General features: G+C 39.8%; 1 protein-coding gene across 1 annotated transcript in view; it reads right to left on the reverse strand.

The window, feature by feature from the left end:
• The window catches only part of PARD3B (par-3 family cell polarity regulator beta), a 658,517-nt gene that overhangs the window by 598,269 nt on the left and 47,518 nt on the right, over nt 1-12,730 (reverse strand). The window contains exon 2 of the mRNA XM_054043471.1: nt 2,570-2,671. Within this exon, the coding sequence (XP_053899446.1) occupies nt 2,570-2,671 (102 nt within the window). The remainder of the gene's footprint in view (nt 1-2,569; nt 2,672-12,730) is intronic.

The following is a 12,730-nucleotide window of genomic DNA, read 5'->3' on the forward strand; positions in this document are numbered from 1 at the left end:
CTTCCCTGCTGGTAGTATTTGAAAATTAAGCCATTTGACCTTTACTCTTGCTTTGCCTGGCATCCATGTAAGCTGTGGTAGAGAGGTTCTGTTTCTCCAAGTATAAAGGATTCCAGTGGCCTTGTGCTTCAGATTATTGCTGTGTTTTTCCTTGGCAATTTATGTATGCCACCATCATCCAGCTGTTGTTCCTGGTTTGATACAAAAATGTTCCTGGGAATTTTGTGAAGCAGGGCTCAATAGCACTGCTGGTTGCTTCTGAGCAATATCAGATTTCAAACTAAGTTACCAATGATTAGTCCGAAAGACAAACTGAAGGATTTAGGTGCTGCATTGCTCTTTGTATTTGTGTGTGCATAAAACCAGGACAAGTATGATATGCTCAAATAACTGTTTCCAAGCATTTGCGTAAGATACAATAATTCTCCCGTCATTCTTTGAAATGTTTTAAAAAGTCCTGGAACACTTTCTGTTCTGAATCTTATTTCTGCCACAGATACAGAAAGAACAAAGATGACAGGTTTCAGAGCGGTAGCCATGTTAGTCTGTATCAGCAAAAAGAACAAGGAGTACTCATGGCACCTTAGAGACTTAGGGCTTGTCTATACTTACGCGCTGATTCGGCGGCAGGCAATCGAACTTCTGGGTTCGATTTATCACGTCTTGTCTGGACGCGATAAATCGAACCCAGAAGTGCTTGCCGTCGACTCGGGTAATCCTGCTCGGCAAGAGGAGTACGCGGAGTCGACGGGGGAGCCTGCCTGCCGCGTCTAGACCATGGCAAGTTCGAACTAAGGTACGTCGACTTCAGCTAAACGTAGCTGAAGTTGCGTACCTTAGTTCGAATTGGGGAGTTAGTGTAGACCATGCCTAACAAATGTATTTGGGCATAAGCTTTCGTGGGCTAAAACTGCAGTGGCTTTTAGCCCACGAAAGCTTATGCCCAAATAAATGTTAGTTAGTCTCTAAGGTGCCACAAGTATTCCTTGTTCTTTTTAGGAAAGAACAAAGTGACAGAGGTGAAAGGTCTAAATTCCATAACCATTTCCTGAGTTATCCAAACACCTACCCTTATATCTAAATGAAACTCTTTCCAATGTGAGCTATTGGTTTTTGTTGGTTTTTTTTTTTTTTTTTTGGAACAAGGTTTCATAGTAAGATGGCCCATCATGATCTCAGTGGTAACCTCATGAGACCTCACCACAATGTACAATTCAAGGGAGATCACTGCTAGATTATAAAATGTATTAGAAATGTCAACTTTAATTACACATAGTGGAACTGTTTTTTCTTGCATTTGTTAATTGAGTGAAATACAGCTAATGTGACATGAAATCCTTCAAAGACCTTGCTGCTGCTACTCTGTATACACTGAGCTTTAAAATTATGTAGTTTTAGTCATCCTACATTACAGTATGTTCTGTAGTGTTACACAGCAACCTACTGTTTTGAAGTCGGAATTATTCCAAGCAGCAAGTCAACTCTAACAGTTAAGCACTTTTCTTTCAATAAGCACCAATCTCATTTTTCTCTCTCTCTCACACAGCTCCAGGATATAAATTAGTTTAGCAAGCTATGAATCAATCTGTAATTATCGGTGCTACTCATGTCAGGAAAAAGATTACTCTATGAGACAAAGAGTCATACATTGAAAAGGCTTTTTCTGCAGGAGAGGAAAACAAATTTCACATTTTCAAAAATATATAAACAGAAACCAGTTTTTTGGACATCTGCTTTAATATATTTTTCTTGGCATGAATACTCTTATGGATTAGATTATAATTCAAATACAATAATGAAATGTTAATCAGAGCTGAACTACACTCTTCAGACTACATACTGCAAGTAATTTATTGATGAATTCACTTAAACTACACTATTCTGCCAGGGTAATTAAGCAGCAATACTAGGTATTTTTAGGTGAGCTATTTCTATGTACATATAGGATACCTTGGGTCAGGAATTCTCAAGCTGGACACCCATAGCCTTTGGGAATATATATAAAACACACACTCAAGTGTACTGGAGTGGGTGTGACCTGCCCAGACTTTCAGTTCCGTTCTGAAGCACGTTGATTCTATGTGAATTACAAAATAGAATTGCTGCAGTTCTTCACATTAATCCATGACTTATCATGAGTGGTTCTCAAACTTTCCTCTAGAGATATTTAAAAAAAAAAAAAAAGTTAGAAATATTACTGGGATAAAATTAATATCCCATCCAACTCCACATCCTCTCCTCATCAAAAACCACCCCCGTTTCATAAAACTACAAGAGAACCATTAAATGTCTTGAATTAAAGAATTAAGTTTTAAATCAAATACTAATCTTATGTGAATATATCAGCTGTTTTGGTCATACATTTTGCTTTTGCAGTAGTGCTGAATGAAGAACATAGCTGCAACATGTCTAGGCAGATGTATTTGATTTAAGGGTACTGAATACTGCACCACACTCTTGGTACTCAAGTACCAATCAAGTACATAAGGTTATTGAAGGTACACAGGAAAGTACAATATTGTAATTCAAACTCTGCAACCACCACCACCAACTCTCTCTTTTTATCTACCTTATCTTTGTCCTCCACAACATCTGCCAGCACATCATCTGGGTCCAGGATCCCCCCATCTGTATACTCGAGGTGGTGAATGTTCACCCAGTAAGCAGGGTCCTGCGGAACAACAACAAAAACAAGGTATTTTATCAAACCAAACTTCAGCTTTTTAGTTCTATCAAGCCAATAAGATTTTTGTATTCCATTTTTACTTCTCTCTCCTTTGTTAAAGACGTTTACAAAATATTCCATTTTAGACAGACTATTTCTGGTTGAAGAGTTCAAAGAAACATCTACTGATACAAACAGTGTGAATTTTTATGTCCGGTTACTACCAATGGAATAATGTCCAATATGATCTTAAGATGTGTATCTGCATTGATTTACTGTACATTTTAATCCTTTACCAAATGTAAATGAGGTTAGATGGATTTTACACATTACAAGAAAGAAATTTAAAGAAACCATGCTATTTCACTGTAAACCACTGTAATTTAAAGAAAATTTACTACCTGACAAGTTGGGGAAAAATTTATAGAGTTTTGCAAATCACACACTCATACCATACCCCATCTCACCTACACCATCCACCAAGAAGTCCCTGCTTATGAAAGTCGCTCCCCCAACAGAGACAACTGAGTATGGGATTCACTGAGGCAAAATGAGAAGACAATGTTTGTGAACGGGTAGGCTTACTCATGTAATTTGACACGGCACAACAGGAACCAAGTTTCAGTCCTCTGAAGACAGCACACTCCCCCCTCCCCAACTTTACCAGAACGCTACACGATGCTTCCCCTGAAGCCAATGGCACAATTATCAACTTCAGTGGAAAAAGGTTTTGTTTCTAAATGAATTGCTTACTAGAGAATTTCAAGTGTCATTCCTGAGGTTAAGCACTGAACCAGAGTTAATCATCAATAATATTGGCAAACATAGTGCTGGCTTGGATCTCCTCTCTGTAGCAGGCTAAAAAAAGGACACCCTGCTTAGTTAAATAAAAGAACTCAAAGAAAGCATATTGTGCCTTACAAATTAAAAACAAATTTAGAAAAAATTATGCCATTCTACCCTTAAGTTACCCCACTGAATTTGAATAAAGTAGTTAATAATTAAATCCACACCTTAAAAGATTGAGCAATTTTAAATCCATGGGGAAGTTAAAAGCAAAAGCACCTACTTTAAGGGTGGAACCAGCACTGAGAGCTACCCTCTAACAATAAAGTTAGAAACAGCGAAGTCACAGGCTGAGAGAGAAGCAGTCCAGCTAGGGCTTCCCTTGTACCTCTATAAACTCTTGAATGTTGGTAATATCAGACTGAGGCCTGATCTGCATTGAAAATTTTGAAATATTGGGGGGGGAAAGGCAAACACACCCAAGTGCCGTAGCAATACCAACCTAACTCCCAGTGTAGATGCAGATAGGTGGATGGAAGAATGCTTCTGTCGACATGGGTACCATAGCTCAGGGAGGTAGTATCCCTACACTGCAGTAAAACCCTCTTCTGTCAATGTAGACTGCATGTACACTACAGGGTTATGCAGGCATAGCTACGGTGCTGTAACTATCCTGGTTTAGTTCCTGTAGTGTAGACATGGCCTGACTTCCCGACTAGACTCACGTCATCACCGATTTCCTCCCACTCTCTCCCACACAGGACCTACGTGCCCAGCCTGACTCTCCTTGCCTTCCACACTCATCACCATTGTTCCCATCCTCTCTGCTGCTTTCATTTTCCCCTTCGCTTTTGCTCCTATTAATTCTTCCCTTCCAGCCTTCCCTCTCCATCCCATTTCCTAGACTCTTTAAAAGTCCCCCCCACACACACACACACACAAAATAAATCACAAAACTGACAAAAGCTACATGAGGGGAAAAAACTACACTGAACTAACCAGAGGTTTGTCAGCCACCATCCTGATTCTTCTGCAATGTAACTATTTCTCCCACCCCCTTGTCTCTGTCATGTCTATTTAGATTTTAAGTTTTTTGAAGCAGGGAACATTTGCATAGGTTTGTAGAATATCTAGCACAATGAAAACTCAATCTTGGTTGGGGTGCTCTTATGATACAGGCAACAAAATAACCCCCTGAAAATTAAGATTGTTCCTCACCATATTTATATAAAGTGATATTTTGTCAGAGTTTTCATAAAAACCTGCAGATTCTGACCACCTGAAGAAACCCTACAGCAGATGAGCAAGAGACATTAATGACATGTTGGCTGACTATATATGCACGTTATGGACCAATTTTGACTAAGCCTATTCTTATCATCTGTACCAAAGCCAAGAAGTGCTAAGTGCCTCAAAAAAAAAAATCAGAATCAGTCCATTACATGCTACCACCTTACCTTGTCAAAGTTTCCAAGTGAGTCAGTGTTCCCTCACACAGCAAGTCACACACACACACACACACACACACACACACACCCCTCCACAGAAACTCTGATAAAACCCACACATCTACTGGGAAGCCAGCCAATTCCACCCTGACATAGGTAATGTTTAAACAAGTCATTTTTCCATAGCAACCTTTATCTATCTTCCCTTTACCTACAAGTTGTAAACTGAACTAATTTTATACTGATAAAGGGAAGTTTATAAACCAGGAAAAGGGGGTTCCATAAGAGCACTTAAAGGGCAAGTTTACTTCCCATTATATAGTTTCAATAGCTAATTAACAGCATCTTTACTACCACATGCTATTTTAATTGAAATTGAATATTTGATACAGCTCTCAGAGAATTTTCATATATATTAATATCTGATTGCATGAGCAAAAATTCATTTCACCTTTTTCCTGTGCTTAAACCTCATGTGATGGGTTGGATCACAGAAACCCCCTTGGTGCTGCCAACTGATGTGCCAAGACTACTTCTGCCCCTGCTTTCCCTGCCAGCTTGGGACTCCGCACCGTGTCTTGTTGAGCTGGACACGCCAGTCTGCTCCAGTACCGACCCAGGGTCTGAACCACGTGCCCCAAAGCTGCAGACTTAACTGAAAGCAACTTAAGAAGTGTTCCTGACTTTAACACTCAGATGCTCCACTTCCAATGGTGTCCAAACCCCAAATAAATCCATTTTACCCTGTATACAGCTTATCCATAAGTTGTTCACCCTCTAACACTGATAGAGAGATATGCACAGCTGTTTACCCCCCCACCCACCCACACAGGTATTAATACATACTCTGGGTTAATTAATAAGTAAAAAGTGATTTTATTAAATACAGAAAGTAGGATTTAAGTGGTTCCACGTAGTGACAGACAGAACAAAGTGAATTACCAAGCAAAATAAAATAAAACATGCAAGTCTAAGCCTAGTACAGTAATAAAACTGAATACAGATAAAATCTCACCCTCAGCGATGTTTCAATAAGTTTCTTTCACAGACTGGACGCCTTCCTAGTCTGGGCACAATCCTTTCCCCTGGTACAGCCCTTGTTCCAGCTCAGGTGGTAGCTAGGGGATTTCCCATGGCCACTCCCTTTGCTCTGTTCCACCCACTTATATAGCTTTTGCATAAGGTGGGAATCCTTTGTCCCTCTGGGTTCCCACTCCTCCTTCTCAATGGAAAAGCACCAGGTTAAAGATGGATTCCAGTTCAGGTGACAGTATCACATGTCACTGTAAGACCTCCCAGCCTGACTCACACGAAGGCCTGCCTGCAAACAGAGCCATCCACAGTCAATTGTCCTGGTTGATGGGAGCCATCAAGATTCCAAACCACCATTAATGGCCCACACTTTGCATAATTACAATAGGCCCTCAGAGTTATATTTCACATTTCTAGTTTCAGATACAAGAGTTATACATTTATACAAATAGGATGACCACACTCAGTAAATTAAAAGCTTTGTAATGATACCTTACACGAGACCTTTTGCATGAAGCATATTTTAATTACATTATATTCACACTCATGAGTATACTTTCATAAAATCACATGGAGTGCAACATCACACCTCAATCTATATGTTTTTAAATTATACACATCATAATTTTCACATATATTTCGCCCAATCTTAGTTCCAGGATCGTGCAGTCACTCTCCCATCTTCAGTTGCAGGGTAATATTATACAAGACATTCGCATGCACTACTGTCAAGGTATCCTCTCTCTCAGTCCAGAGAGTCCCACATGTTGGACCACTAGCCATATACCCAATATTTTGTGTCTTGTTCTTCCTTGATTCGGTATTTGTAAGGTGCAGTGTGACTTAACAAGCATAAAATTCAAAAAAAGTATCTTTATTTGAAATACTCCTATATATTCTGGGAATTTGGCAGCGTTTTCACCCTCCAATGTTGCATTGAAACCACCCACCAAAATTGTTCATCTTAAATATCAAAAGGCTTGAATGACAAAAATCTACTAAAAATATGCAAAGACAAAACCAGTATTTATAATGATGAAATTCAGTCTATTAATTACCTTAATCTGAATTTCAGACCACTATTACACCTCAAAACATTACTTTTTAAAGCCAAGAATTCAACTGTTTTGAGCATTTTCAATGTGCTTACCAAATTCTGAGATTTAAAAAATAAAATAAAAAAAAAAAATCAAAGAAATGTATCTATCATAGACAAACGTGATCTCATGAACAAAACAATTTATTTAATGCAGAAACCTTGTAAAAAAAATAAACATAAAATATGACTCAAACTGCATCATTAACAATAGATGCTTATCCCCTACCTTTGATTTAAATATTATACTTGCAAATTACACAAATTTCTGTGGGGTAGTGTGTTTATATCAAACTATATTAAAACAAGTTATAAATTTTATGCTATTTCGTAAGTCTGCTGTACAAGGCTTTAAGATGCTTTTAAAGAAAAAACAGCTGGTGAAAATATTTTTGTTTTCCACTGTTTGTGTCTACTTGACATTTTATAGCTTCTATAATCCAAGATGCCAATGTTTTAGGAAGAAAAGCTGTGTGGTCTTAAAGAATGCAACATGCTGCCCAAAATACAAGACCAAAAAGCTCAACAACTAAAAGCCACCCCCACATGCGATAATAAAGTCTTAACTTTTCTGTAACCTGGGACCACAAAAAGAATCCAGCAACAGAATGCTTGTGTGGGTGGGCATAAGTAAGAGAAAACAAATTCCTGCATGAGTCTGAAGCAGCAGAGTTTAACTTTCCTCACAAGCATCCTAAGACAAACACTGCCAATATAAAATTTAGCTTCTCATTCTCATAAATAAGATTAAAAAAAAAAAAAAAAAAAACCCAAGACATTCAAGAGGAACTTTAACAGACTCTTCAGTATTCACATGTGTGAGCATAAGGAATTGTTAAGATTTACACGAAAATACAAAGATGAGCAACTAAACAACATTAGCAGAAAAAATAAGAATTTTTGTGTGTGTGCTACTTTCCTCCTTTGCTTAACATTTCTGGCCATTTCTATATAGTAGAAGACCAGCACTTGGTGAAGCATCATAAACTTATGAACGTAACCTCCAAAGAAGACTGCATTAAACATTCAATTTTAAGAGACCAAATTTCATATGGATGTTTTTAATGACTTTTAAGCCTTGTAAACAGCTATCTCATAAGAAGAGAGAAGATTTGTTCATACTTGATGTTTACAAAATAACAATATCAACTTGTTATGGACAGCCTAATTGCAGAAAATTATTTTTGTTCACCTCCAAAAGCACAAATAGTCAGATTTGCAAGATCACCCATCCATTCCACATACATCTCAAGTCTGAAGAATATTTTACTCTCTCAGCAGACTCCAAACATTCTTATGCACAAGAAGGAAAAAACTGTTTCCCACTCAAAGTCTAAATCGCTGCAATAAATATAACACCCTCCCTGACTCCAACCTCTAGAGTTGCAAATTAGGCAAAAGCCATTCACCTCCAGTTGATGTGAAGTCAAATGCCATGAGAACAACTATCTCCCCTCCCCCATCCCTTAAGATTAAAAAAGCCAAAACACCACCTTTATTTTAAGGAAAGAGAAGGACTACAAGTCTAATCAACTAACAAAAAAATTCACAGCTAAGGTACAAAGTGAGTAGGAACAGGCCTGAAAGCAGTTCCAGCACTTCTCTGATGGTATCATCAACATCTGAAGAATCTAAACTTTCTGTAAAGGAAAATAGAAACCATAAGATCTATAAAGTTAATTTTATTTAAAAACTTTTTGATTTGACAGGTTCCATATGATCTTCTCTATTATGAGCATCAAGAAGACTTTGGGTCTCCCTGGACTTTAAAGGTCTTGGTCTTTCTGATGTCATGAGATAATTCTTTAATAAAAAAAAAAAAATAAAAAAAATAAAAAAAAAAAAGAGTACCATTGGAGTTACAGACCATTTTTTAAGGATGCACTACAACTAGAAGAGGAGTATTTTCATTCAGACTTAATAGGCACCATTCCCTGACTGCAGTAGGGAAGTTAGAGTTTAAGTTGTAAAGTTACAGACTTTTACCAAAGGAAAACAGTTTATATACATAAGGAAGAGTTGACTGTAACAATTTGTAAAGTTTGTTAGCTGAAGTAGCACCTTGCTTCCCACACTCAAAAACAAAACTATATCCTATCAACTAATAATTTAACATTTTGCCACATCCTGGCTTAATTTGGATATAAAAATAAAAATCAGGGTACATACATCTCCCCATTTTTGCTTAGGATTGGAATGAATTAATATACAAAATATTTATTGACAGACTCAAATGCTAGAAAATTGAGGTTTGTACCCAAAATCAGTAACCATGTCTTCTTCTAAAGGCAATAACTGTATCCTTAATGAAAACAACATATTAAGATGAATGTGTGTTAACTTTTTGCTATTTACCCTATTTTCAGGAGCAAGTAAATGGGGCACAACAGCTGGTGACAGATTTGTGCACTGGGTCTATAGGCTGAAAGCCAGTTCCCCAAAGGTTCACAACCGGGTCTCAGTGGTAAGGTCATTCTGAGTTGGCATGGAAAAAGAGGCACATGCTATGGAACCAGCAGATGCCCCTCTTCAGCAGCCATAAAGCAGCTATCTGAAATTATTGTACACATGTGTGAAAGCAGTTCTGGATTTTGTAAAGGGGTTGAATAATGGCTCATCCACACTGTCCTCCGGTCTGGACCAAGAGGTTTGTACTAAACTGCTGCGCTGTAACCCGCATGTGAACACTGCAAGCACGAACTAAAAGATACCTTGTTTGCATTAACATCATGGGTGCTGGAACTAGAGGTGTGGGGGGCTGCAGCACCGCCTGTCTTCCATTATATACAGGGTTTACAGTTTGGTTCCATAAGCAGTGAGTTATATGGGCCCGTTGTGCCCGTGCTCCACCAATATTTAGGAACGTGGACCCAGTTCCACGAATGTTTGGGCTTACCAGGCTTCGGGGGGATGTGGGGTCCAGGACGGCCTGGGAGGTTAGCGGGGAGCTTGCTGCTGGCCGTAGCAAGCAACCCAATCCCAGCCCGCTCCTGCTCCGCACCCTCTTCGCCCCCATTCCACCCCTTCCCCCAAGCCTCTGCCCTGCCTCTTTCTGGTTTCCATCCCCTCCCCCGAGTGACACCAGGAGTCCGCACCAGGCCCCCTGTTAATCCCCCAGGCCGTCTTGGACCCCACATCCCCCTGAAGCACAGGGTCCCCCAAAGCGCGGGGCCCAGGATGGTTTCCCTGCTCCGTCCTAAGGACCGGACGGCTCTGCTTGGACCCGTTCTAGGCACCACCAAAAATTATACAAACCTGATGCCCATGTTTGGTTCAATGGCTCTCAGCACCCACACTATACAAATTGTTCCAGCACTCCAATTAACATAGTCCTCTTCCAGCAGGACTACATTAATGCAACCTAGGAACCTTTTAACTCGTGCCTAGTGTCCACACAGGGAAGGTTACAGCACAACAGTTTGGTACAAACTGCTATTCACACCACCATGGTCCAAATTGTAAAGCACTATAGACACAGCCTTAATCATTAGAGCAAAGAGATTTAGGGTAGGTGTAGATGCGAGACCTTTTCCCAGGGGTAATTGTAAACTGGCACAAAATGCTGTCGCAGACAATATGTGAGGGACCTGGCAGGCCTTTACAAGTTGAGCAAGCCACAGTATGTGTGAATTGAAAGGTGGCTACATTCATATGCAAGCAGGGAGGATTGGTGATTACAAATAAAAAAAAAATTATATATTTGGTGCCCAAGTTTGCAGAGAAGATGGGGAACACTTCTTTGATTAGGGAGTGGATATATATGTTGGCTGACATCAGAAAGGGAGTTAACTATTTGTAAACTGAGCTGGAGGTGAAGGGCAGGCAGACAGGCTAATTGCTGGCACCTTCTGTTGGCAGCTGTACAAGGCAGTGGGGCTCCCATTCCTTGATAAACCAGAATTAGGTGAAGGCATCTCCTAAAGAAGCTGATGGATGGGGTTCAGGCTCCTAATGTCTGATACAGCAAGGACCCAGTCCCCTTTTCCCCAACCCTTTCACCCTCACCACAATGGGCTGCTAAGCAGCCCTTCTACAAGACTGAACAAGTTAGTAAATGATAGAGGACCTTTTCATTGTTTGTGTTATTCCAAACGAGTCAATGCAATTGTGGCCTAGTTAATCCACGTCCCTTGCCTCTTGTATTTCTGGCTGCATGTCCAGCACAATTGCTTTATTTTTTAATGTACCGAATTGGAGTCTACAGAAGAGGTAGTTGTGGTACAAAAGTGGAAGTGAAACTTCATCTAGGGATGCAAAGGTTTGTTGGTCTGAGGAGATGAGAGACCAGGTGAAGAGGTAATAGGTAAACAGACCTCTCAGAATAGAGTTATTGTGTTATAATTTGAAATATAGCCGAGGGTTACCCCGTTCCAAAACCGCTCACTAAGATTTAGTAATGGTCTGCCCCAGTGGTAATATAATTTACCAGGCAGGTGAGAGCTGGGGGGAGGCGGGAAAACAGAGGCTACACCACAATAAAAGGTTATTTAATGGTAGCCAAGATCATACAACTGGTGTCCAAAAAACCCACAAAGACAAACAAATATTTCATTTAAATTGGAACCAATGGAACTGGATTCCACTTGGATTCATTAAATTGACGAAGAATATATGTAATAAAAATTCAGAATAATTCAAATACACACAACTTACTGAAGGGTACTTAACTAAATATAACCGTCTAAATAAAGAAATATCTATACCTCTATATGCACAGGCTATTATATTATAGATTATTATCACTGTATTCTCTTCAAGGTTCCCTTTTCCCCAGATATCTTGCTAGGTACTGTCAAATGCTCAAGGCAGTCTTTGAGCTTTACGTGCCTCTTGTGACTTCCTGAAGTCATGGACTCGACTCCAATGGTGCTCGCTGGTGTGGGGGACATTAGACCAGACCCACAGGATCTAAAGTACCTTTGGTTCTCCTGTTCCACATCTTCAGGACCACATGGATCAATAAGAGATGACCAGAACCAATGATCAAGAACAAACAGGAACGCACCATCAAACATGAACTGATTTGACAAGCCCTAAACCAGGGGTAGGCAACCTATGGCACGTGTGTTGAAGGTGGGACGCGAGCTGATTTTCAGTGGCACTCACACTGCCCGGGTCCTGGCCACCGGTCCAGGGGGCTCTGCATTTTAATTTAATTTTAAATGAAGCTTCTTAAACATTTTAAAAATGTTATTTACTTACACACAACAATAGTTTAGTTATATATTATAGACTTATAGAAAGAGACCTTCTAAAAAAGTTAAAATGTATTACTGGCACGCGAAACCTTAGAGTGAATAAATGAAAACTCAGCACACCGCTTCTGAAAGGTTGCCGACCCCTGCCCTAAACTAAAGGGACCATCTGCTGCACATTTGTCTTTCCAGTTCAACCTCAGTCTCTCCACTTACTCTCAGTTTCTCTCAGTCCTGGTTTCCCTTCGTCCCTCTGGCTGCTCTCTCCCCTCCCCCTGTATCTCTCCGTTTACTCACAGACTGTTTCTTTCCATCTCTCTCTCTCTCTCTCTCACACACAAAATTAGGGTAGGTCTACACTTAAAATGGTGCAGCTGCGCCGCTGTAGCACTTCACTTCTGTGAGAGGCAATAGCTAAACTGACAGAATAGCTCTCCTGTCGACACAGTGCTGTCTACACTGGGGGTTAGATCAGTATAGTTATGTCACTCAGGAGGGTGGATTTTTC

This window comes from Malaclemys terrapin, chromosome 11, assembly GCF_027887155.1.
Source record: "Malaclemys terrapin pileata isolate rMalTer1 chromosome 11, rMalTer1.hap1, whole genome shotgun sequence".
Classification (NCBI taxonomy): domain Eukaryota; kingdom Metazoa; phylum Chordata; order Testudines; family Emydidae; genus Malaclemys; species Malaclemys terrapin.